This window comes from Hemiscyllium ocellatum, chromosome 22, assembly GCF_020745735.1.
Source record: "Hemiscyllium ocellatum isolate sHemOce1 chromosome 22, sHemOce1.pat.X.cur, whole genome shotgun sequence".
In the NCBI taxonomy this organism is placed as follows: domain Eukaryota; kingdom Metazoa; phylum Chordata; class Chondrichthyes; order Orectolobiformes; family Hemiscylliidae; genus Hemiscyllium; species Hemiscyllium ocellatum.
Window position 1 is genome coordinate 24,543,777 of NC_083422.1, and position 27,337 is coordinate 24,571,113.

Genomic DNA, 27,337 nt, shown 5'->3' on the forward strand with positions numbered 1-27,337 from the left:
AGGATCTGACAGACAGTGCCTTCTCACCACTAGCCAAGCCACATCTTGGTGCTTGTTGGAAAGTTCTGGTGATGAGTCATTCCCTTTAACAGTCTGCTCAGGGAAGCAGTCAGGATTAAACCTTTCCTTTACCCATCGGGACTCAAAGATGCTGCTTGCTGACCACTGCCTAATGGACATGTGGTAAAAGGTGTTTTTCTTTTGCAAATGTTTTTCCATGAGGAATAGATGATAAGGAATGGTTCAGCTACATGGAGCACTGCACAGCAATGAGGCCAGACCCATTCTTCATCACACCGGTGACACGATAGAACCTCAATATGTAATGACATTTAGTATTTGCGTTGTTGTGGTTCTGTTCGCCGAGCTGGAAGTTTTTGCTGCAAACGTTTCGTTCCCTGGCTAGGGAACATCATCAGTGTTGTTCACTGATGATGTTCCCTAGCCAGGGAACGAAACGTTTGCAGCAAAAACTTCCAGCTCAGCGAACAGAACCACAACAACGGACACCCGAGCTACAAATCTTCAACCAGACTTTAAGTATTTGCGTACGGAGTGACAGAAACAAAGAGTAATGGATAATGAATGCATTTCAAAGGTTTTTAATAGAATTCCTCAGGTGTTCAGTTTTCCTAAAATATCTTAATGATCTTGTTCTTGGCATACAACCAACAATTTTCAACTCTACAGATGATTCAAAACTTGGAAACGTTGTGAACTGTGAGGACAGTATAAAATTACAAATGGTTAGTTGGAGTTGATAGATGGCAGGTGAAGTTCAGTGCGGAGAAGTGTGAGCTGATAGAGAAGAAATACAGTCTAAAGTAAAGAGTGCAATTCTAAAAGGTGCACAGGAGCAGGCAGAATATGAGTATATATGCATAAGTCACTAAAGTTGGCAGAGCAAGCACAGTGAGCTTAACAAATTAAGCTTACAGTATCCTAGACTGTATTAACAAGGGCATGGATTACAGGAGAATGGAGATTGCTGAACTTGTATGAAATACTAGTTAGACCTCAGCTGGAGCATTGTGTATTGTTCTGGGCGCCACACTTTAGGAAGGTTGTGAATGTTGGCGGGAATGCAGAAGAGGCTTCTGAGAAAGCTTCCAGGAATGAGATACATTATGCATGAATTAGAGAAGTTGGAATAGTCTCCTTTGCCTAAAAGGAGACTTGATACAAGACTTCAAAATCATGAGAAAGTTGGACAGAGTAGACAGGGAGAAACTGTCCCTTGATGCAAAAGGATCAACGAGGCCACAGATATAAAGTGACTTGCAAAATACACTCATGATATGAGAGAAAAAAAACTTTTTTTAACATGTGTTTTGAAAAAAATGCTTGGAAGTGTGGTGGTGGCAGATTCAATTGAGGCATTCACTGATTAGATTACTTACTTACAGTGTGGAAACAGGCCCTTCAGCCCAACAAGTCCACACTCTGAAGAGCAGCCCACCCAGACTTATTCCCCTACATTTACCCCTGCCCCTAACACCACAGGCAATTTAGCATGGCCAACTCACCTAGCCTGCACATGTTTGGACTGTGGAAGGAAACTGGAGCACCCAGAGGAAACCCCATGTAGACATGGGAGACAGTGTCCACATAGACAGTTGCCTGAGCTGGAATTGAATCCAGGTGCCTGGCACGGTGAGGCAGCAGTGCTAACCATTGTGCCACCATGCCTTAAATGATGTTTACAGAGAAACAATATTCAGGGTGTGGAAGACTGGTAGGAGAATGGCACTGATGGTTAGTAGGTAGTCATACATGGTGTGTGAAGTGTATTGGTTAGAATGTTATATAGACTCTTTAAGGAAGACTGAAGCAAGGTCAAAGAATTTGTACCGCCACCATCAGCACCTATTCTCCTTCCAATGTATCTCTCCTCGGCTATCATTAGGATTCCATTTGCCTTTCGCTCTGGGCACCTTCACCATGTGTACCACTTGCTCCTTCTCCTCTTCTGAGCATGAACAGCATAAAAAAAATTGTTTCCAGTCCCCTTCAGCTCCAAAGATGAGTTATTGGACTCAATATATTAATTATGTTTCTCTCCAAACAGATGCTGCCAGACCTGCTGAGTATCTCCAATACTCTCTGTTTTTATATCAAGGAAAAGACAGTTTCACTTATTTTAGATTCAGTAATAAAACACACCTTTCACTGAAGAATAATATTTCTGTGAAAGCTGGCATTTCATAATTATTGATGTTGTATCTTAGTCAGATAACTTTACAGTTATGTAAATCTTCAATAGAAAAAAACCCAATAAAATTTGATATAGAGCACAACAAAGCAATTGTTTTGGGAAATCTGTAGATTTGAAATTTTCAGAGCATTGCACATAAAGCATATCACAAATTGTGAAAATTATTAACTCGATGCACAGGTACTAAATGAGGAATACTGTAAGCTTAGACTTCACCAGCTCAACAGTCCTTTCCTCAAAGAGTGTTTGTGTCTGGCCTTGAGGTTCAGGCCTCTGGGTATGCTTGTTCACCAGCTTCCCCTTCAGTGAAATAAAGAGAAGGACTGACTGCAATGGAAATGAGTAGAGGGGCACTTTGTGAGCATGCACAACAATATGAAGTGCATAGAAGTTTGGGATTTGGGATACAGGTACTGAATATAAATCGTCAGTCATTAGTGATGAATATTAGGATCATTAAATTTTTTTTTAAGATACAGAAGTTAGATGTGATGCATTATTTTATTAGATAGAAAAAATATACAAACCCGAACAATTGAGCATGGTTCAGTGATACCAGAAAATGAACAGACGTTTGTTACAAAGTGTGTTGATTTCATTAAAGTTTTAAAGGCAGTATGCTGCTCTTTAGCCTAAGTGTTAGGGAACTCTTCACTGGGACGTTCTTCCATCTGAAGAAGACAGCTGCCTGGCAAGCATTTCTACCCAGCAAAGACTGCCCCTGGCATTGAGCTCTTGTTCATACAACTCAGTTTCTACAGGCTGGTAGTTTGCACCATTGTAAATCACTCATTTGAATCAGCCTATCCAGTGAACACAGGGCAGATGCCCAAGCAACAAGATAGTCACTCCACACTTTGCCCACCTTCCAGTTTGCCAGGAATATCTTCTGTCTCAAAACTTTTGCACAGACATGACGGACAGCAGGTTTCAAGCTGCTAACTGTGAATGTTAGCATTGGAATCTGAAAAAAGTCACCAAAAACTTCTCAAGACTGGGTCCCACATTGTTTATTTGATCGCAAACTGAGAAGGTAGTTTGAGTGATGTGGTGGCTCAGTAGTTAGTGCTGCTGTCTCACAGCACCAGGAACCTGGCTTTAATTCCACCCTTGGGCAACTGTCAGTGTGGAGTTTGTGTGTTCTCCCTGTGTCTGTGTGGGTTTTCTCTGGGCGCTGTGGTTTCCTCTCTCAGTCTGACGATGTGCAGGCTGGGTGGATTAACCATGGGGAATGCAGGGTTACAGGGAGAGGGTGGGTCTGGCTGGAATGCTCTGCCAAGGGTCAGTGTGGAATCAATGGTTTGAATGGCTTGCTTCCATGTTTTAGGTGTTCTATGATTCTTTTAATATCAATGCTGTATTAGAAAATTTCATAAGATCTTTCCTGTGTGAAAATTACCTATTTAATCAGGAGCCCAACTTCTTATGCTGTGCTTGTTGCAACCGCAACAGTAGGAGGTGCCCTCACAGCTCACACAATGACAGTCCCTGTGGTGTCCCTGCCAGCAATGACACAAGACTTGGGTGAGGGCTTGAATGTAACATTTATTTCATGTGGCAACTTGGTACCCCTGAAATGAATTAGAAACTGTGTACCTAGTGGAGTGCTGAGAAAGAGTCTTCTGTGCCTCACTCCCTGAGTGAAACAGGGCGCAGCAAGGGTTCTGGCCAGTAGACATTGAGGAGAATGACCGGCCAGGTGGCCAGCAGGACAGCCAGGAGTGGCTAGGGGCTCAGGGCATTTGTCAGTGAAGCACTCCTCAGTGGGAGGATTGGACAGTAACATGGGAAAAAGACCTTAGTGAGAGGGTGGCAGTGCATTGGAGAGGGAGTTAGCAGCAAGGTTCCAGTTCTAGGGAAGAGATAATGTGCAATGATGATGCCAAAGGCACCAATCCCTGTCCTAATGTGTTGAGCACCCCCCCCAATCACTCCCCTCACTACCCTTCTGCCTGTTCTGTTGAGCATCCCACTGCCCGCTCACCATCCCCCTCATTCTCCTACCAGTTGCCCTACTCACTACTGGCCACTCCCTCACTGCTCCCCTCACAGCCTGGCTCACCAATTTGCTTTGGTAGTGAGCCTGCAAGTGAGGTATTTCTTACAGTCCCCTCTTTGAAAATGTATTAAGCAATTTTCTCACAACAATTTCAACTGCCTGACGCAAAGTTCCTTTCACTGCAATTTTTACTCCCTCTCAGCAGCATCACATTGATTGTCTTAAAGTCAGTAGCTCTGTGGATTTTGTGTACTCCTCTGTCTGCATTAACCATTTTGACATGTAGGAGTATGTATATGAGGCCCGGTATACAGTGCAGCTTCACCATTCACTCCCGTGTGTTCATTGCTTCGCATATATCAAATTACGCCGAAATGCTTACACCAGTATTCCAATATCATTACACAAATTCTTAACCATCAAGTGATCGAATCAAAAGACAGAAAGTGGGGTCTCCATCTCAATCATTGTGCATGACTGCCTGCTTGGTCTTGAGCTTTCTTAAAAGGTTCTTGGCTAAGGACACAAATATCTTCAAGAGAAAGCCGTAATTTAATTAATTGTATCTACGTTTTCTTTCCATTTGATATATTCTGCTGAAATACAATTAAAATGAGTTATTCCCATATCCATTTGATGTTGTGTATTTTTATCCCATGGTATTTTTATTCAAACTGGGGTATCTCATTGTATCTCATTCAGGAGTCCTGGAGAAACCTTACTGTTAAATCAAATGTTCTTGTCAGATCTTAAAAGCAGAAAGAAATACATCCCTTAATGGTTCCAGTCATTACCAAATTTTGGCTTGTTTGTTCTCTCTTGTTAAAAGAAATCATTTTTTAAAAGTAACTTGGTAGATAATGCTTGACTTCTTTCTTATTTTAAAATAATTGAACAGTTTGGTTAGGTTTTCTTCTGAAAATAGAGTTCTCTTGTTTTTGTGATGCAAAGAAACCATCCAGACCCTTTTATCTACTAGCTTCTTTTTAAAATTATGATTTATAATCCTCATCAACATGAACTAAATTTCCCCTTTGACTATTTGAAATAGCAACTTGTATCACGTTGTTTTATGAATTCCAATTGCATGAAAAAATATTGTTGTTACCTTCTTTAGCCATGCCTTAAATCTACAAATTGCTTTTTTACAGTGATTCTGGACATTTGCTCTAAAATTTATCAAGTAATTCCATTCGTTGCAAGAGACCAAATGCCGATCTGTGTTTAATAAGTCAGTTATTTTTCCGATTTCAAAAAAGTGGGAGGGAAAGCCTAATTATCCAGACTATTCCAAGAGCCATTTCTCTGGCACACAAGACCAAGACACAAAATGCCTTCATCAAAGTGATTATGTATGCACATCACAATGTGCTACATGCAGGGAAAATGGCAGATTAGAATATTTGTCTTTGGTTGTGCACATCACCCACATGTAGGCAACTTCAGAAAGTGGATTGTGGATATAAGCTATCAATTCCTATTGAAGAAGTAGACCTAAAGCTCATTATTAGCTTGAGAAAATTGGGTTATGCCTGCTCCTAATGAAAATTGCTGCTTTTATTTATGAAGGTATAGCTGACTCTATTTAGCATCTAGTGCAATCAATTCCACTTGAGGTCACCTATTTCCTGTTTTCTGTTTTCAATGAACCATTCATTCCCTGTGTCCCCAACTGATTATCAGATACTAAACTAGTATTTAAGGACTAAAGAGTCATTACTGTTGTTTATCAGCAGGAAATATCGGCCTTGCAGATGCAGAACACAATTTATGTTTCCAAAGCAATCAGTTAAATGATAATAGTGCAAGGTGGATTACAAAATAGGAGGCACAGACTGAAGGACTGGAGATTGGACAAAACCCACATTATTTACCACTTCAAAAGTCAAGACTATCAATGGAACACCACTGCCTGCATGTTCCCCTCTGAGCCATGCATTATTCTGACTGGGAACTAAGTCTCTATTCCTTTAATGCTACTGGATCATAATCCTGAGATTCACTTCCACATACCACTGGGGGTGTCTCTCCACCCAAAGAACTGCAGTGATGCAAGAAAGCAACTCATTACCGCCTTCTCTAGAATTATTCTGCATAGGCATTTCTTGTGCTGAAGTGATAGTGTCCCTACTCCGGACCAAAAGACCTGGGTTCAAGTCCCACCTGCTCTAGAGGTGTGTAGCAACCTTGCTGAGTAGGCTGGTTAGAAAAATGGGTTAAATGCTGGTCCAATCAATGGCATCCACAGCCCATTAGCATGCAAGAGAAGGATTGCACTGAAAAAAGTATGAATTTAATGCCTGACAACATGTCAGCGCTGGAAAGCGCAGCAGGTCAGGCAGCATCCAAGGAGCAGGAGAATTGACATTTTGGGCATGCCTGAAACGTCGATTCTCCTGTTCCTTGGATGCTGCCTGACCTGCTGTGCTTTTCCAGCAACACATTTTCAGCTCTGATCTCCAGCATCTGCAGTTCTCACTTTCTCCTGACAAAATGTCAATCAGGTAACACATATGCCAACTTTGGATTGTGCAAGTTGATACACAGTCAAGGGTGCTTTACAGCAGGTAGTGAAATGAGAGTGGCTCCCCTTGACATTAAGATGGCTGTTGACCAAGTTTGACACAAAGGAGTTATAGACTTGAATCGGTGGGGGTGTGGTGGGAAACTCTCTGTCAGTTGGAGTTATGCCAGAAACATACTGAGGTGGTTGTCATTGTTGGAGGTCAGTCATTTCAGCTCCAATACATCTTTGCAGGAGTTCCTCAGAGTTCCAACCTTCTTCAGCACTTTCCCTCCATCATAAGGTCAGAACTGGGGATGGTCACCAATGAGTGCACAATGTTCAGCACCATACATGACTCCTCAGATCCTGAAGCAGTCCATGTCCAAATGCAGCAAGACCTGAACAACATCCAGGCTTGGGCTGAAAGGTGGCAAGCAACACTCTCACCAGGCAAATGCCAGGCAATGACCAGCTCCAATATGAAGCAATCTAACCACAGATTCTTGACATTTAGTAGCATTTCCTTTACAAAATTTCCCCACTATAGACATCCTGGGAGATGAAATGGAACCGGAATAACCACACAAATACAATAGCTACAAGAGCAGATCAGAGGATAAGAATCCTGTAGGGAATAACTCATCTCTTGAATCCCAAAACCTATCTACCATCGGCAAGGTACAAGTCAGGAGTGTGATAGAGTACGTCTTACTTTTGTAGATGGGTGCACCTCTAACAACACTCAAGAAGCTTGACATTTCAGGGCAAAGCAGCCCCAATTGATTGACACCACATCCACGAAACATCCAGTCTCTCCACCACCAGTGTTCAGTAACAGTAGGGTGTACCATTCCCAAGATGAACTACAGAAATTCTCCCAACATCTTCCAAACCAATGACCACTACCATCTAAAAGGAGAAGAGCAGCAGATACGTGGGAATATCACCTCCTGCAAATTCCCTCCAAGCCACCTGACTTGAAAATATAACACCATTTCTTCACTCTCGTTGACTCAACATCCTGAAATTCCCTCTCTAATGGCATGGTGAGTCAATCTTCAGCATATGGACTGCAGCAGTTCAAGAAGGCAGCTCACCACCGCCTTCTCAAAGGCAATGAAGAATGAGCAATAAATGCTGACCAACCAGCATGAGTTCACATTCCATGAGTGAATATTTTTGAAAAAAGCCTCTAGTACGAAAGACTATCATGAAATCTTATTGAGGAGAGTGTGTGAATGTCCTCACAAGGTACATTTGGGTGAGTTAAAACTGGAGAGTTACCTCTGCCACCTCGTGGCTTCAATTCCTATTCCAGACATGATCATTACAAGATCCTTGTGAGGATGCCAAAATGCATGCATAATTTGTGTAAATATATAATGGAAGACCAGATCCCAGTATGAACAAGGATGACAAGTCATAGTCGTGCATGATTGTACCACACTACATTCATGCTAATTTGGATTATTATCATGTGCAGTAATCTCTTAAAATAAAGTGTCTCCAACTTTAATTGGTCAGGCACGCAATTTGATTGTTAACCTTAGAGATAGAGACGCAACACAGTTGCTCATGGTGACCTTTGGTATGAAACTGTTTCCACAAAGTTCACTGAAGAAAGAACTATTGATACTGGGTTTTGTTGGAAATTGTTTACTCTTTATAAGCGTAAAGTAAAATAGGTTAATAGTCTTGTTAACATGAATGTTGTTCCTAAAAAATTGCCTATGAAATGGCTAGATTTCTTATGAATAATAAGTTGAGATAAAGGGTTGCTGTCTCCAATGCTTCTGTGAAAGATTGTGAAAGGCTTTTGAAACTGAAATTTTGCCTGGGAATTTGAATGACATGGAATATTTATTTCACATAAACTTAATGTTAAAATTGAGTAAAGATGTTAGATTCCCTACAGCGTGGAAACAAGCCCTTCAGCCCAACAAGTCCACACCAAACCTCTGAAGAGCAACCCACCCAGACCCATTCCCCCTGACTAATGCACCTAACACTATGGGCAATTTAGCATGGCCAATTCACCTAACCTGCATATCTTTGGACTTTGGGAGGGTACCCACACAGATGCGGGGAGAATGTGCAAACTCCACACAGACAGTTGCCTGAGGCAGGAATTAAACTTGGGTCCCTGGTGCTGTGAGGCAGCAGTGCTAAGCACTGAACCACCATGCCACCCCAATGTGTTGAAAGAGTCAGAAACTTGACCTGAAAGTTTAAAAAAGACATTGGAGCATCAGGTTATAGGGAAAAAAAGTAATTAACAGTTGAAGAAGCATGAATTAAACATATAGACAATGCATGTACAAAATGTCATCATGCAATTAACAACAGGATTAACAACTCACATGAAGCAGAGGAAAAACATGCTTTGATGAAAACTGGAAAAACCGAGATGAAGGAAATAGTAACTGTTCCTTTAGGAAAAGATTGCATTGAGTGGCATAGGGAGAACCATGAGCAGATTAGAAGTTAGGAACTGAGTGAAAAAGGTGGATAAACGTTTTAGCTGAACATCAAATGGCCTCAGTGAAGTTCTTAAAGCAGCTCAAAAGGAGTTGACTTGGCACGGAAATAATCCTGCATTTCAACAGGTTAGGGAGAATTTGGTTGTCCTTCACAACAATTCAGATACTTCGCTGGCTAACATTTTTTTCACCAGCATATGCATTTATGTGAGAGAAGAAAACAGAGGTCAGAACTGAAACTCTGGTGGAATGGTTGAGAGTCTGTTTGAAAAAGCAAAAGCTCTGAAACCAACACTGAGGAAAGTCCAGCAGGTAGCCTGGTGCCCAGCTTTAAAGAAAAACAGTGGGAATTGCTTATTTCAGAGAGGAAGCCACAGTATAACAGGAAATTTCTTCCATCTAAATCTAGTGTCCAAAAGCCAGACTAATCACCAACATTAATCAACAACACTGGTTATGACATAATCCTATATATTTGTTTTAAAGATGATATGCAGAACACAATGTTAATGACAAAATAAAAAGCAAAAGAACTGTGAATGCAAAACACAAATTGTTGGAAAAGCTCAGCAGGTCTGGCAGCATCTGTGGAGAGAAATCAGAGTTAACATTTCGGGTTGAGGAGTTTTGAGGAAGACAGAAGTGGGTACTGCAGATGCTGACAATTTCAGTCAAGATTAGAGTGGTGCTGGAAAAGCGCAGTAGGTCAGGCAGCATCCAAGGAGCAGGAAAAATCAATGTTTCGGGCAAAAGCTTGGATGCTGCCTGACTGCTGTGCTTTTCCAGCACCACTCTAATCCTGAGTTCTGAGGAAGGGCCAGTTAACCCGAAACATTAACTCTGGTTTCTCTCCAATGCTGCCGGATCTGTTTTTGCTGTTGTTGATGTTTCTTGTGCTAATGTACAACTTTAGTCACAGAGTCATACTACAGAAGGAATCCTTCAGCTCATTGCATCTGTATTGATTTATCTACACTAATTAATCCCACTTTCCAGCACTTTACCCATATAATTGAATATTATGACCTTTCAAGTGCTTATCTGTTTCCCACCCATATTACCCTCCTAGGCATTCCACACTCCCACCACACTTGGGTGAAAAAGATTTTCCTCAAATCCAATCTAAACCTCCTGCCCTTTACCTGAAAATTATGCCCCTTAATATTGACCATTCAACCAAGAGGAACAGCCGCTTCCAATTCACCCTGTCCATGCCCTTCATAATCTTATACATCTCCCAGCTCAGCTCTCAAGAGAACAGCCCAAGCCTATCAGTCTCTTTTCATAGATTGAATGCTCCATTTGAAGCAACATTCTGGTGAATCTCTTCCGCAATCCCTCCAGTGCAGTCTTATCCTTCTTATGGTGAGGCAACCAAAACCTTAAAGTCAAAGTATCCTCCTATTGGAAGGATATTGTGAAACATGAAAAGGTTCAGAAAAGTTTTACAAGGATGTTGCCAAGGTTGGAGGATTTGAGCTACAGAGAGAGACCAAATAGTCTGGGGCTGTTTTCCCTGGAGCGTCGGAGACTGAGGGATGATCTTATAGAGGTTAATAAAATCATGAGAGGCATGGATAAGGTAAATAGACAAGGGAAAGTCCAGAACTAGACAGCATAGGTTTAGGGTGAGAGGAGAAAGATTTAAAAGTAACCTAATGGGCATCTTTTTCACGCAGAGGGTGGTGCATGAATGGAATGAGCTGCCAGAGGAAGTGGTGGAGGCTGGTACAATTACAGCATTTAAAAGGTATCTGGATGGGTATATGAATAGTAAAGGTTTAAAGGGATATGGGCCAAGTGCTGGCAAATATGACTCGATTAGATTAGAATATCTGGGCAGCATGGATGAGTTGAACAAAAGGGTTTGTTTCCATGCTGTACATTGCTATGACCCTGTGGCATTAAAATGCTGGACAGCACTTGAGAAGATTGAAAGAAAGTGAATCACACAGAATCAAAATAAACTCTTGTTTAGAAGAACATTGGAACTCTAAGAACACATACAAATTGCACTTGATAACCTAATTGTCAATTCTGTTGGTATTTTTATAGGTTAAGTCTTATTCTGTTTCCCACGCAGTATGTTTCATTGAAGTGTATGCTGCCAACAAAAAGATGCTTGTGCATGTGCAGATGACAACTGTGCAACCACACTGACCTGATAGTCTTCTGGCTTCCTCCTCGGCTCTCCTGTAGACTGCTGTCTGCCCCTCAATGCCACTGCGTCCTAATCTTGGCCACATACGGTCCTCACTCCCACTTTTCCCAGTCCATGGTTGCACAGTTCATCACTTCAGTATCAAGGCAGTACGAGTATGCTTAAGAGGGAGATCAAGAGGGCAAAAGGGGGACATGAGGTAGGTTTGACAAAGAGGGATTCTACAAATACACAAAGGACGAAAGGGTAACTAGGGAGAGAAAAGGCCCCTCAAAGATCAGCAAGGCTGCAGGATATGAGCAAGATACTAAACGAATATTTTGTGTCAGTGTTTACTATAAAGAAGGATGTGAGAGATAGATAACATGGGGAAATAAATAGCAACATCCTGAAAAATGTCCATATTTCAGAGGGGGAGGTTCTGGATGTCCTAAAACACATTAAATGAATAAATCCCCAGAACCTAATCAAGTGTACTCTAGAACTCTGTGGGAAGCTAGGGAAGTGATTGTTGGATATTTGTATCATCGATGGCCACAGGTGAGGTGCCAGAAGACTGGAAGTTGGCTAATGTGGTGTCGCTATTTATGAAAGGTGGTAAGGAAAAGTCAAGGAACTATAGACTGATGAGCCTGACATGGTGGTGGGTACATTGTTGAAGGGGATCCTGAGGGACAGGATTTATATGTATTTGGAAAGATATGGGCGACACGGTGGCCCAGTGGCTAGCACTGCTGCCTCACAGCGCCAGAGACCTGTGTTCAATTCCTGCCTCAGGCAACTGGTTGTGTGGAGTTTGCACATTCTCCCCATGTCCGTGTGGGTTTCCTCCGGATGCTCTGGTTTCCTCCCACAGTCCAAAACAAATGTGCAGGTGAGGTGAATTGGCCATGCTAAATTGTCTGTAGTATTAGGGCAAGGGGAAAGGGAATGGGTCTGGGTGGGTTGCTCTTCAGAGGGTTGGTGTGGACTTGTTGGGCCGAAGGGCCTGTTTCCACACTGTAAGTAATCTAATGAATAAGGACTGATTAGGTATTCTCAAGAGCGCTTTGTACGTGGGAAATTGTGGCATAGGTGAGAGGGGTAAATTATAAAAGGGACCTAAGGAGCAATTTTTTCACACAGAGTGTTGTGTGTTTATGGAATGAGCTGCCAGAGGAGATGGTGGAGGCTGGTACAATTACAGCATTTAGAAGGCATCTGGATGGGTATATGAATAGGAAGGTTTAGAGGGATATGGGTGAAACGCTGGCAAATGGAGCTAGATTTATTTAGGACATCCGGTCAGCATGGACGAGTTGGACTGAAGGGTCTGTTTCCGTGCTGTACACCTCTGTGACTCTGTGACTTCAGGCTCTTTCCAAGCATGCTATTTGCTGTGCCTGGAGTATTACTGTTGGTAATAAACTTGACCATATTTAATTGTTAAAATATGTACAAAAGAAAATTATATGTATGGAGCCTACTAATCTTATAGTTAAAATGTTGATAATATTAAAATGTTAATATTTCAATAAGCTTTATTTCTGCAAGACATGGACATAGTTTGGCATATATGGTGGGGAAGGTCTGTTTTTTTTCTGCATTATGCTCCCATGAAGACAAAGGTATACTGGAGAGTGGTCTGAAAATATGTTAATTGGATTCCTGTGTGTGATGTTGGGGGTCGGTTTAGTTCTCTTGGTTGGATAGTTGGTGTGTGAAGCAACCTGATACCAACAATGCGGATTCAAACCTCACACTGGCTGAAGTTACCATGAAGGACTCTCCTTAATCTCTCCCCTCACCTGCAGTGTGATGACCCTCAGGTTAAATCACTACCAGTCAATGAAAGAAAGGTAAATGGATAGATAACTGCTGTGGTGATGAGTTCCAGGCTCTATTTCTAACTGGCAGGTTGTTCTACTATAATGCGACAGTTGCATTCCTCTGCAACCTCATGCCATAGAAAATTGCACTGTAGAAGGCTGCTATAGAAAATCACTGCATTCATTCAGTAGAAAGTTTGTGTTATCCAGAGTCCATAATTCGTCGATCGCATTATAGCCAACTTGCGTTGATGAAATGTGCATTATACTAGAGCATCCTGAAAACTGAAAATTCAGATGATAGAAACAAATATTATTCTCTCTCAATGAATAAGTTCGCTGTTGGCAATTTTCAAACTGATCCTGGAAACAAGTCTCTGAAAACAGACCAGAGAGTGTTATTATGTCTGTTGTGCAGTTGGAAATGACAGAGAGCTGAAGACAGCAGGATAAGAGATTGTGGATTGGATAAAACTTATTATTACTGCTTCTGTGATGCCAACATCCACCAGATCATTTACAGGCATCATAGAAAGGGGTTTCTGGAGAATCGTTGACATCAGAAATTTTGGGATATGAGAGAGAGGGTCTGTAGATAAGTACCTTGTCAGTTTACACACTGGTATGAGTTCATTTACTTTGTATAAGCAATTATAATTGCAGAAGTAACATTACTTTACCTATATCCCACAAAAGGTAATTCAATTCCATTTGGTTGTACTGTACTCCCAGTGTGCTGTGTTCAAAATGAAGTTTTGTTTTAGCAAATGGATGGGGAACTTCCATATTTACCATCATTGTGTAGAAAGCTTTGGGAAAATACTCAACTAAATATATGAATATTTGCAACTACAATAATGCTATGCAACAATTGTGATCATCAACTATCACAAGAACATTTTTGGTAGGCTTTCATAATATCTATTAATATTGAATTGAGTATCAATAGTGTAACTTACCATTAAGAGTTTGCAAATGACTCAGATTATTTTTGGACACTTAGGAATTCATTGGTTTCATTGTATACTTTGTAAGTGAAATCTAATATGGTTTTATGTGGTTCAGTAAGATTGCAGAAGCACTATAGTGAAACATGAATGATATTTGAATTAATAATGTTGAAAAGAATATAAACATTTGCCACTATTATTATAAGGACACAGCCAGCTGAACCAAATCAGCCGTTGTTCCTCTGTATTCATAACACAGTAAAAACTAAAACCTCCAAAGACCCTCAAAATTGAGACCCAATGGTTCCTAAACAGGCATTTGAATAATTAATCCTTGGTGCAGGTTTGTATCTTAAACAAAAGACATGGCAATTTATTAAAATATAGTAACTTTCACGAAACAAAAAATAATCAATGAAGTAATCTCATTGGTCTGTGCTTTAAACCAAACAGTCTTTATTTTCAATTCATTCAGACAAAAGACAGAAAAGCAAATTCAGTTAAGGGACATACAAAAGGAAATAACAAAACTGGCCAGATTACTTAAATGGTTTTCATAATGCATTGTTTCACAGGCATAGATAACAGTTTTCTTGGTTGATTTTTGGAAGATGTTGATCAGGGTCACTTTTTCAGTTCACTCAGATAAAGGCAGTAATACTTATAATTTAGTTTTTCATTCTCTGAGCTTCAAAGAGCACTCATGGGAAGTTAGGCAGGCAGCTTTCAAATTTTCTTTCCATAACATTGACAGCAGATTGCTTCTCACAAAAAACACAGTCCAAAATCCAATTCAAACTCTGACTTCTCCCTGACAGACTAAGTGTCTCCTCCATGAGGTTGCTTATACCAATCAGCATCTGCCTTTTCTTCGGCATTAGGTATTTTCCAGACTTGCTGGAGCCAATTACAAGGTCCTGGCCTCATTAATAGCCAACTTCTACTATCTTCTTAAAATAATGTTGTTCCACAGTGATGGAGAACCTATTGCTCAGAAGGCAACCTTTTCATTTCACTGTATTCATTTACATGTGACAATAAATCTAAATCTAAATCTAACCTGCAATTAATTTCCCGGTCTAGTCTTGCAAATAAACAGAGGCTCGTTTAGTCTGTTTCCCTTTCACCACAAACTTTTGCCACAGTCCAAAAGGCATCTTTAGTTCATAATTCCTAGTTAACAGCTCTAAACCAAAACTGATAAAAGAATAAAATAAAGAAAATGAAATGTTAGCAAGGTCTCTAACATTTCATTTTTGCTGTTTTCAATAAGCAAACCTAAAAAAAAGCAGATTGATGATATTGTGTGTTTGAAATAGAATGGTAGAAAGAATTCAACTTTGGTGATAAATAAAGTAATTTAAATTATGAAAATGAGACAGAACAAGTAGGTATGAGACTATTGGAGTATTTCCACTGGCATGTGAAACGCCTAAATTATTTCTCCACTTTAAAAATGATATTTAAGACAGCCAAATTCAATATCAGGAAACATATATTTTCACACCACCAATTCTGTGTCTGTAACATTCAATTGTATGTTGGTGAACACCTTGTTGTTCAGTCATCAGTCTGAGCAAAGATGATTTTCCTGATATTGTTACAAATTATTTGTTTCTGCATATGCCTTATGACATTGTTTTAATCTTATATTTGTATTGTCTAAGCAATCTTTGTAAAACTGGCTAATATTGTATGTACAGCACAGCACTTGTAGTATATGTAAAGCTAGATCTTTGAAGCTACATATCCAAAAGCAGAACTTTGCCTGTGGGAGACAATATCAAACATTCTAATGCAGTCATCATGCACAACTCAAAAGATGTTCAATTAATTTACAACCATGAACAGAAAATCCCATGGTGAGTGCAGATGTTTATGTCCAGATTTCTAAAAAAGAAGATACAGTGTGGAAAGCTCTGCATTGCGATGATGTCTTCCATTGTAAATGCCAAATAGGAAACTCACAACAAACATCGGTAGAGTGATAAAGGAAACCATGTAATAATCATGAAATATTTAATACAAAGAGCAATACAGAGCTAAAATTTGATAATCATTTACTTATATGTAAATTTCTATTGTGGAAAACATTTATTCTATTATATTGAACTTTATGGATCATACAGTTATAAACACCTTCTCTTTTCATTTGATTAACAAAGACATGTATTTTGCCTAGCCCCACTTCAATAAAATCAGTGATCAGTGGGTCGTGAACAATGTGACTCATTTTCCAATTTTCAGTGGCTTGTTTGAGGTCTGACTGATAGTTTGGTGCCTTGCAAAATGTACCCACAAATCCACACTGTGTAATGTATCAGCTCATAATTCCATAGCTAGACGTGACGTAAGCAAAACCTGTGAACATCAGTTTTCAGTTTGTAGAGAGATTTTCTGTTTACCATCACAAATGTTTCTGTTGTCCTTTGTCTACAGTCGGCTGTTCAGAGATTCTACAAGACATGTAACATTGACTTCAGTATCTCCAGATGACTTTTGTGTTCTCATTGTGTTCTTTGGATAAGTCATGCATTTTTATTGCAAGTACAACTTTTACTGTAAACTTGTTAACTAAACTGCAATACTGTATTCTAAATGTTATTTAGCCAAAGTGTTATAGGTACTTAGTATAGCTTGTTAGTCTTATAAGGACAAATTGAACAAGGCTACACTTCTAATTTGGAACCTACTTCACTGAAGTATGGTGCAGAGATCAGACTGCTGCACAATTGCCCCAGAGTGGAAACAGTGCTCCAATTAGTGAAATGCCATGTTGGAATAGTTGATTTTGTTTCATATTATATTGTTTTCCTCAGATAGAATTATAGAATTCCCTAAAGTGTGGAAGCAGGTCCTTCAGGCCATCAACCCTCCAAAGAGCATCCCACCCAGATCAACCCCCTACCCCAACCCTGTAATCCTGCATTTTCCATGGCTTATCTGCCTGGCCTGCACATCCCTGGACACTGGGCAATTTAGCATGACCAATCAACCCAACATTCACATTTTTGGACAATCTTTGGTTTCTTAACTGTTTACAACATTACCTAGGCACAGATATTAACTCATCTACAATTGGTCTCAGAGGTTTTGTCATTATTTTTGTGTATTAATTCAATTCCATTCATTGTATGAATAAGCCATACAATTTTTCACCTATGTCTAACTTATGCCAAATGTCCATATTGATTTTCAATTGCCATCTGTCAACTTAATTGACTAACTAATATAAAACCTTGTGCCCTTTCTTGATCTCTTCTGCTCTGCCTATTTTACCCCAACTTGCTCATGTCAACCAGTTTTCACAATTTAAACAAGTGTCATTTGCCTGCGCTTGGTCCATATCTCTCCATACTTATCCCATCCATGGACCTGTCTAAATGTTTCTTAAATGACAAAATTGTAATTGCTTCCACACAACCTCTGGCAGCCTGTTCAAGACACACACCACCCTCTGTGTGAAAAAAATGTCCCTCTGGATCCTTCTGTGGCTATCCCCTCTCATCTAAAACCTGTGTCCTCTAGCTTTAGACTCCCTTACCATGTGGAAAGGCTGTCAGCTATCTACCTTTTCTCTACCTCTCATGATCTTACATATCTCGAGAAGGTCACCTCTCATCTCCTACACTCCAGGAAAAAAAGTCCTAGCATTTCCAATCTCTCCTTATAAGTCAAACCTTCTAGTCAAAGAAATTGACATTTTTCAGCACAAATCTCCTCTTCTTAATTCATATTGGTTGCATTTTAACAAGTTATTGGCGTGTATATAAGTTATGAAATAATGTTATTGTTTTGGAATTTTTCTTAGCTAATTGTGAATTGTATTTACACTAACTAAAAAGAGTTGAAATTACCTTCAAATGATCAATTTTAATGCATAGAATAGCAAGAAGGTAAGAAAACTAAGTAGCTAAATGATTTCTAATTCTGTGTAAAGGTTTAAACTGTTTAAATCCAATTTAGCCTGCAGTTAAGCAGTGTGTACCTACTAAAACACTGCTTAGTGAATGTTAATGATACTTATGAAAATGAGAGTAATGGTCTAAAATTTCAATGATCCCAATCACCTGCCAAAAATGTTGCGGAGCAAGAATTTTAGCTGCTCATTGCCATGGAGGGAAAGCTCATAACTGTTTTGTTGCTACAGAGACTCCTGTCCTTTCTAGGTGCCAAAAAAATCAGGGTGGTAATCACTTCCCCTGAGAGGGATTTCAAAACCTCAAATGGGCTGAAAAGGTTTATTATTTGTTTATGCAAGGATTGTTTTCCAAACCAGAGAGCAAAGACTGGTAGAAATATGGAATGTGCTGCCTGAGACAGTGGTGGAGACAGGTTCTCTTTCAATATTTAAGAAGCTCCTGGATGAGCACTTAAAATCTCAGGGTATGGTAGGCTATGACCAAGTGCAGGTACATGGCATTAGTACAGTTTGTTTTTTTTTGGTTAGCATAGACATGGTGGGCTGAAGGGCCATTTTCTATGCTATATGACCCTGTGAACGTATGAACTGTAGTCAGAAAATAATCAGTCCTTCTGAGATCAGTTATCATTAATTTATTACATCTTTGAGGATTTTAGGCACCCTGTATTGGGTGCCTATAACTACCCCTGGAATGTAGAGAATATACAAATGGAAGATTATTACCCCTAACCCAGAAATATTCCATTTCATAACTCAAATGAATAAAAACAAACTTGTCTCTTCAACCATCTGGTATTGTTAAACATTGGAACTGAGATCTAAAACTATTCAGTTATTACTTTTAATTTGTTCAATTGAATTTGTTCAATGAATGTGGGATAACTGACAAAGACCAGTATTTGGTACCATTTCTAACTGTGCTTGAGTAGGTAGCAATGAGTTGCCTGTTTGAACCCAATAAATCCATATTTTCCAGACAGACCCACATTCTTTTAAGGAGGGATTTCCAGAATTTTGACACAACAAAAATGAAACAACAGTGAAACACTTTCAAGCCAGGATTCACCACTAATCAGTCCAAGTTTGAATGTTTCTGTTTCAGTATCTGAAAATTTGTGGATGTTACTCAGCACAGCACAATCATCAGTGAATATCCCCAGAACTGATATGACATTGCACAGAAAATCATTAATATAACAATTAAAGATGATTGGGCCTAGAGCACAGCTCTGAGGAATCCCTGCAGTAATCTTTGGGGGCTGAAATTATTAGCGAGCAACTAAATTTCTTACATCAAGTGTGAATCCAATCGGGGAAGATTCCCCCAGAGTTTCATTGACTTCAGTTTTGCTATGGCCCCTTGATGCCATTACATTCAGTCGTATAAAGCTTTCATGTCAATGGCAGTTAGTAACTCTTCTGAAATTCATCTGTTTGGTCCATGTTTGGATCAAAGCTGTGATGAGCTCTCAAAAACATTGGCCCGGGTAGAAAGTTCCACTTGATGCCACCATCGATGATATATTCCATGAATTTTCTTTTGATCAAGAGTAAGCTGACGTGTTTTTAATTGGCTGGATCAAATTTATCCAAGTCTTTATAAACACAGTATATCTGGGCAATTTTGCACGTTGTTGAATTGATATTAATGTCTTCATTTAAATCTCTATTAAATACAAAAATACACTTTCATTTCAAAGGGATGTATAATTGCTGTAAAAATATATAAAACTGATCCCAAGCAGAAATACATTGGTGTTTTACAGAAATTACACACAGTCCAAAAGAAGGATATAGAGGAATAGTTTCTTTGTTGAAAGTTATACTCCTTTTTTTTAACCTGTCTGTCTAGGTACTCCTTCCAGGATGAAGAAGATATGTTCATGGTGGTTGACCTTCTCTTAGGTGGAGATCTTCGCTATCACCTTCAGCAAAATGTTCAGTTTACGGAGGATGCAATGAAACTTTATATCTGTGAAATGGCCTTGGCCTTAGACTATTTACAGAGTCAACATATTATTCACAGGTAAATGCTGATAAAACTGCATTATTTCGGTTTATGTGCCATTCTACTCAGTGCCTAAAACAAACTTGAGTCCTTTTGTATTACAGTATCAGCTGTTTCAGGTATTGAAATAACAATTGACAGTGAAATTGTAATTATATTTATTAGACTTCTCTGCTTGCTGAATATTTTTAAAAAAGGGCTTCTGTACATAGCTTTGACCTAGATCTGCCTCTGCAGTATAAATCTCTGTTCATACAGCTTCCCACTTGCTTGCTTTTAGCAGATTTCTTTTTAGAATTATGTATCTATATGACCTTTAGTGGATACATTTCTGTAAAACAGGTACCTCTTCCTGATATATTTATAGAATATGTAATGACTTCAATTGTACAGTACTTTTAGTATTTATAGACTTTCATTTCACTACATGTCAGGAAATCATAGATAATTAAATACATTTAGTAAAGTAATGAGAGCTCACTAAGGACAAATTACAAATGCAAATTGCAAATAAGATCATGGAACACTAGTAGACTACTTGTCCCATTGATCACCCTCAACTTCATTCCTTGCCTTTTCGCCTTTACCCTGGATTCCCTTACTGATGAAACACCTGGTTATCTCAGTCTTGAATGTACTTAACAACTCAATCTCTTCAGCCATCTATAGGAAAGAATTACTCAGATTCACTATCCTGTGAGTAAAATATCCTCTGCATTTCTTTCTTAAATGGGCTACCTCTCACTTTGAGATTATGCTCTTTGGCGTTAGACTCTCCCACAAAGCAAAACAACCTCGCTGCATCTACCCAGTCATACCCTCGAAACATTTTGCATGTTTCAATCATGTTGCCTCACATTCTTCCAAACTCCAATGACTACAAGTCAATCAATTGAATTTTTTTTACAGCTTATATCACACGTTTGAAATATCAAATATTGACAGTAGCCTGTAGATGGATAGTCTTGACATTATCTGGGGTTGACAATTTTTTTTCAAGATGAATGTTTTTGTTGTTCCTTGCATTCTTGCAAGCGAATGTGACATTATTCGTGAGAAAGGCAGGACATGATTACAAGATATGATTTTTCTGTGAGGTAACTATATACTTATTGCCTCAGATATTGACTGTGACTGTAATACTGGTAAAATTTCTTCTTCAGTCGTCCTGGCAAACCCATGGATCTTGTAAAGAACATTGATCTGCCCTGCCAACTCCCTAGGATGGTAGGACTCCCTATTAGAAAGAAGCTCTTGACACATGATATACCAAACCAAGTATGTGTGGAAATATTATAGGTCAACACAACAATAACAAACATTGCATTAAGTGCATTTCTGACCTGAGAAGGGTGACCCAGTGGCAGCGTATGCTTCCATAAAAATGCCACATTGATTAATGGTAATGCATAACTTAAAAGCCATCATTAAACAACAAATGGATAAATGATTTGGGACTTATAGATTTGTTTCTGAGGAAATGGCAAACTGATCTAAAGATGTTTAATAATAAGGAAATGTATACAATGGTACCCATGCTAACATATATTCTTCAATTGTGGAATTATCTACTTCTTTTCCAGGGACGTCAAGCCTGACAACATTCTTCTTGATGAGCAAGGTTAGGATTTGCACTTGCAGCCGGTGACATATTCAGTTTCCTTACTAATGGCATACATAATGGATGAATTTATTTGTGTTTCTTAGTTTTCGGTGAATATTATGCAAAGTATGAGTGTTGATTTGTTTTCTGGTGGTTCCATTGTCTGGTACCTCTGTAATTAAACAAGCTCATTCTTTCAGGACATGCACATCTGACAGACTTCAACATAGCAACGATTATTAAAGATGGAGAAAGAGCAACCGCTCTCGCTGGAACAAAGCCGTACATGGGTAAAGAACATTATGTAAATCTATGATTTTGAATGTATTTTCCCTTTTCCATTTAAAATCTGTACTACACATCAATCCTTTAGAGAGATGTTAAAGAAATGAACAGATTCCATTGATAGACAATAAAGTGATCTGGAATGAAGCTGCTTCCTTCAGTGAAATCTCCTCTTTGCACTTCATTCTCGAGGTGGCAACATCATAGAATAATAAAGCAAAGGAAGAGAGCATTGGGACTATCATGTCTGTGCCAACTCTTCTTAAAAGAGTTACCAACAAGTTTTAGCCTCCTTTTGGTTGCCAATAGCTCTGTCAATGTTTACTTCACAAATTATTTATTCCATAATCTTTTGAAAGTTACTATGGGACTAGCTCACATCATCCTTACAGGCAGTGAATTCTAGACTGTTTTCACACTTTACCAAGATCACCCTGTTCTTTCAAACTCTACCTGACACTCAATCTGCACCAGGCCCCACCTTGTACCTGCTTCCCCCCCCCCCCCCCACCCCGGTCTCCATTGGACCTCAGCCTGTACCCTCTCTCCATCTGGCTCTAACTGCTGTTAGCTCTCTGCCAAGCTTCACTCTACATTCACTCCCGACTGAGATCCAGCTAGTGTCCATTCCCGGCAAATTAGAATTTAAAACTCTGGAGCGGCTACAAACCTTGGATCTGTACTACCAGTAGCTTTGGTCCTGTAGAGACAGTTAAGTTAAAAAGACAATTGGCAGTGGTCTGCTCCTGCCCACATCCAGCAAGGCTTGCATCCAACTTCATGTTGTCCAGGGTGATAATGCTGCTGTCCTGTGTGTCCACCAGGAAGATACAAAGTGAGCAGTTTGTAGCATTCGAGGAGAAAGTGAGGACTGCAGATGCTGGAGATCAGAGCTGAAAATGTGTCGCTGGAAAGCGCAGCAGGTCAGGCAGCATCCAAGGAACAGGATGCTGCCTGACCTGCTGCGCTTTTCCAGCAACACTTTTTCAGTTTGTAGCATTGGTCAATGTCTAATGTTGATCTAATATCTGGCCTGGCATTAGCAACTTCTCCCCTCCTGTGCATGTTCTCTCTTACACGTGTACACATGTTTCTGCGTTCAACACCATAAGAAAGCTCCCGACAGTACGAGAGAAAGTGTCATTTTCAGCTTGCAATGTGATTGTGACTCTTTACTTACTGTTGCAGAATTGGAAACACTGTAGTAGAAGTTTTGCAAAGTCCTTTGTGTGAGAAGGGAACAGTTTTGAATGTGAAGGAGTGTACCCTCTAGCACTGAAAATGTGTTGCTGGAAAAGCGCAGCAGGTCAGGCAGCATCCAAAGAGCAGGAGAATCGACGTTTCGGGCATGAGCCCTTCTTCAGGAATGCCCTGAAGAAGGGCTCATGCCCGAAACGTCGATTCTCCTGCTCTTTGGATGCTGCCTGACCTGCTGCACTTTTCCAGAAACACATTTTCAGCTCTGATCTCCAGCATCTGCAGTCCTCACTTTACCCTCTAGCACTGTCCAGCTTGTGCCTCCTGAATTGTAGTGGACTGCTGCATCCTTCACACTATACTAACGTGAAGGTGCATCCTTCACACTGCACTAACATGAAGGTCCATCCTTCACACTGTACTAACGTGAAGCTGCATCCTTCACACTGTATTAACATGAAGGTCCATCCTTCACACTGTACTAACGTGAAGCTGCATCCTTCACACTGTACTAACGTGAACATACATCCTTCACACTGTACTAACGTGAAGGTTCATCCTTCACACTATACTAATGTGAAGGTACATTCTTCACACTGTACTAACGTGAAGGTGCATCCTTCACACTGTACTAACATGAAGGTACATCCTTCACACTGTACTAACGTGAAGGTGCATCCTTCACACTGTACTAACGTGAACATACATCCTTCACACTGTACTAACGTGAAGGTTCATCCTTCACACTATACTAATGTGAAGGTACATTCTTCACACTGTACTAACGTGAAGGTGCATCCTTCACACTGTACTAATGTGAAGGTACATCCTTCACACTGTACTAACATGAAGGTGCAATCCTTCACACTGTACTAATGTGAAGGTGCAATCCTTGTCTTTGGGAATTTGCTGATGACCTTAGAGGAGGAAATGGAGGAAAGGATGAGAGAGGGCTGAGGAAGCCAATACATTTGGATTCCTTATGAGGGCTGTCCATGCGTGTATTGACGTTGGTTTCCATGACAGAAACCATGGATCTCTACCGTTCAAAACTTTCCCAAGTTATCATCTCCCCGGTTCAAACATCTTTTGGTCAAAGCACTGGAATAAAAGTCACTGAAACAGTCATTCCATACTGTGTTAATCCAATTGCCTAATATGTTGTACAATGTTTTGGAGGTGCCTGTTGGACTATAACCTGGTGTTGTGTGATTTTTAACTTAATGTTGTACAACACTTGACTTTTTGCACAGATACAAAAGCAAAGCACTTCAAATTTTGAAAAGTGACATAAAAATATAAAATGCGGATTTTACTCAACAGATGAGGCAGCATCTGTGGACAAAGAATAGAATGAATGTTTCAAACTGAAGAGCTGTTGATTGGCACAAAGTTTACATGATTACTCACAATGGATGCAGGCTACTTGTGCCTCACAATTGCTAAACGTATTATCATGCATTGTTGAACTTTTAATAAAGAATCGATGAATTTTACTTTTAAGCAAAGACAGTATCATAAAATCTGTCCACAAATTGTAGTTTATGTTTTTTTTTGGATGTGCAAACCCTCGGGTGGGTGTTCTTTGTGCCACTGCAAATGGTCAATAAGCAAATACATGGTTTTAATAATAGTTGTAAATAACTGTGTTGTAAGCTTTGAGCCAATACCATACCAAATTCTACATGGAAGGTTTGAATTCTGATGTATAGATCAAAGCCAAATTTGACTTGTTTCACTGATTTCAATTCATCATATTTGTTTGGTTAAATGAGTTCTGTGCTCAAGGTTTTTATCAATGTAAGAGCAAGACACACCTTCTAAATCTCCTTTCCATTTTAAATGAGTTGGTGTTTTTGTTCAGGTAAAGGACTGCAGAATGTGCTAATGAATGATTTTTTTACTAATATTGTACAGCGTGACTTCAAGCTGAGTAAGGTTGGGCTGGGTGGTGCAGGGGTGTGGATTGGGTGTTGCAGAGTCAGGCTGGGTGGATACTAGTCATGGTTTGGGAGATTATTGGGTCTGGCAGGGTCAGGTCAGCCAGGGTGGGTATATGGGGGGCGTTGGGTGTGATACAATGGGATTCAGGGTGTGGGTTCATGAGGATGTCAGTGGTGAGATGGAACTTCCGTTTAATCATGATCAAGAAATTAGAGATTATTAGAATTTATTCCGCTAATTTTTCCTGGGTAACTATTAGGCTTAAATGAGATAGAATACATCAAAATCTCTCATTTTAATGCACTTTGAAGGGTTCCTCTTCGTGAATTGCCCATTGAAAAGTTTAATTTCCCAGGCAATTCCCATGCAGTGTTGTGGATTCTGCATGCTTCTGAAATGCTACTCCAGTCTATGCTGTACCAACAAACCCCTGGCTATTAAAATTTTAGGGTCATTGTTTGCATAGGGATCTACTGTAGACTTGCACGTATCCTACAGTGCACAAAATTGTTACAAGCTATAAATAGTGTACTAATGAATGGAATTGTTAAAAGCAAAAGAAAATGTTTCTTCCAGTTAGAATTAAGTAGAGAAACTTTTTTTTTAAAACAAGTGGCATTGTGAAGATTACAATTACGGCCGGTGTATTCTGCAAAATTACAGTCACTTAAAAGTCTTTGCTGCATTTCTCTATGCATGTGTTTTATTCCTTGCATGCAGCAATGCTTATTAGTTGATTGGAAGACTGGGTTACGTGGTAAAGTGATTCTGTTGCTTAATTCAGTTCTTTGTTGTTGGCAGCTCCTGAGATTTTTCATTCCTTTGTCAATGGTGGCACTGGATACTCATTTGAAGTAGATTGGTGGTCACTAGGAGTCACCGCATATGAACTTCTTCGAGGATGGGTACAGTCTTTGGAAATTTATCCACTTTTAGTTACTTTACACTGCTTATACCTGTGCTCCAGTTTGATGATAATGGTTTTGTTTCTTTTTGCCAGAGGCCATATGACATCCATTCTAGTGTCACAGTTGAATCCCTGATTCAGTTATTCAGTACAGTGAGTGTACAATACTCCTCTACTTGGACAAAAGAAGTTGTTACATTGCTAAGAAAGGTAAGATCTGATTGCTTAATCCAAGTTCCATAAACTCACTGCCAAAAAACAATGTTGTTACACACCGACACCTCTGGAGAAATTGTAAACTGTTTGATCACAGATGGAAAAGGTCACTAATAAAATAGTGTTCTCGGTTTTATACAGGAAGTCATTAAATAGTGAAGCGATCTGTACAAGACATTAATTGAGATGTTTACAAAATATTTGAGGGAATGCTACATAAATTCAGGAGGGACAAAATATGGGAAACTATGCTGATAGTGCTCAATGAAGGGGGCAGGGAGGAGGCAAGTGTCGAACATGAACACTAGAATAGACCAATTGGGCTCACTGGTCTGTCACTGGACCATATGTTAGATGTTGTATTGTGAATAGCTCTCTTACTTCATTTATAATATTCAAGAAAAGTATAAGGGCCAATGAAGATTCCCAAGAACAGAAACAGATAAAGGGAGATTTTTTTTCAAAATTGTGCACTATCAATATTTTTCCTAATGCTGCTGTTTAGCTTTGAAGTGGTTGTCGGTACAAACATAAACCAGAAACTTGTTATCCTCCAGTTGTTGCAGATTGGTTAGCAAATGGTTTCTTTGGCTGTTTGGAGGGACCCTAGACTGTCCAACATAAAGCAGTGGATGAGTGGTTTCAGTGTTGATTTTTGTCCATCCCCTATGAAGCTGGTGCCATGGATATATTGGTGAATATATTGGTCAATTCTGGTATCCCAAATGAGGGAGGACATTGATCAATTAATCTTATGGCAGGGTGTGGAATAGCACCAAAGTTCTAGAGTAATCAAGAACATAAATAATTGGAAGCTTGAAAAATGAACTGATGAATAATATTGCAGGTTTATTTCCTTTGAAGTAAGCAGTGATTACAACATTCTGAAGCAATATCGCAGCAAGTATAACATTTACATTCGAAGTAGAACGTTTGTGACAGAGAACAGTATACGAGAGGTCAAATATGGTTACTGTGAGATGTAATCTATAAGGTGAGCCAGCAAGTAGATTAGAGTAAATCCAACTCTATTCCTTACATGCAAATACATAAACAGCTTTTTAAGAAATGTATTCTTTCTTGGGATGTGGCCATCAGTAGCTAGTCTAATTTGACACCTCCATTTAATTACC

At 39.6% G+C, this 27,337-nt stretch overlaps 1 protein-coding gene across 1 annotated transcript in view; it reads left to right on the forward strand.

Annotated features, from left to right (window-relative positions):
- The window catches only part of LOC132826462 (serine/threonine-protein kinase 32C), a 337,966-nt gene that overhangs the window by 272,721 nt on the left and 37,908 nt on the right, over positions 1 to 27,337 (forward strand). Inside the window, exons 4-8 of the mRNA XM_060842398.1 lie at positions 19,897 to 20,070; positions 21,636 to 21,673; positions 21,856 to 21,945; positions 25,883 to 25,986; positions 26,082 to 26,198. Of these exons, the coding sequence (XP_060698381.1) occupies positions 19,897 to 20,070; positions 21,636 to 21,673; positions 21,856 to 21,945; positions 25,883 to 25,986; positions 26,082 to 26,198 (523 nt within the window). The remainder of the gene's footprint in view (positions 1 to 19,896; positions 20,071 to 21,635; positions 21,674 to 21,855; positions 21,946 to 25,882; positions 25,987 to 26,081; positions 26,199 to 27,337) is intronic.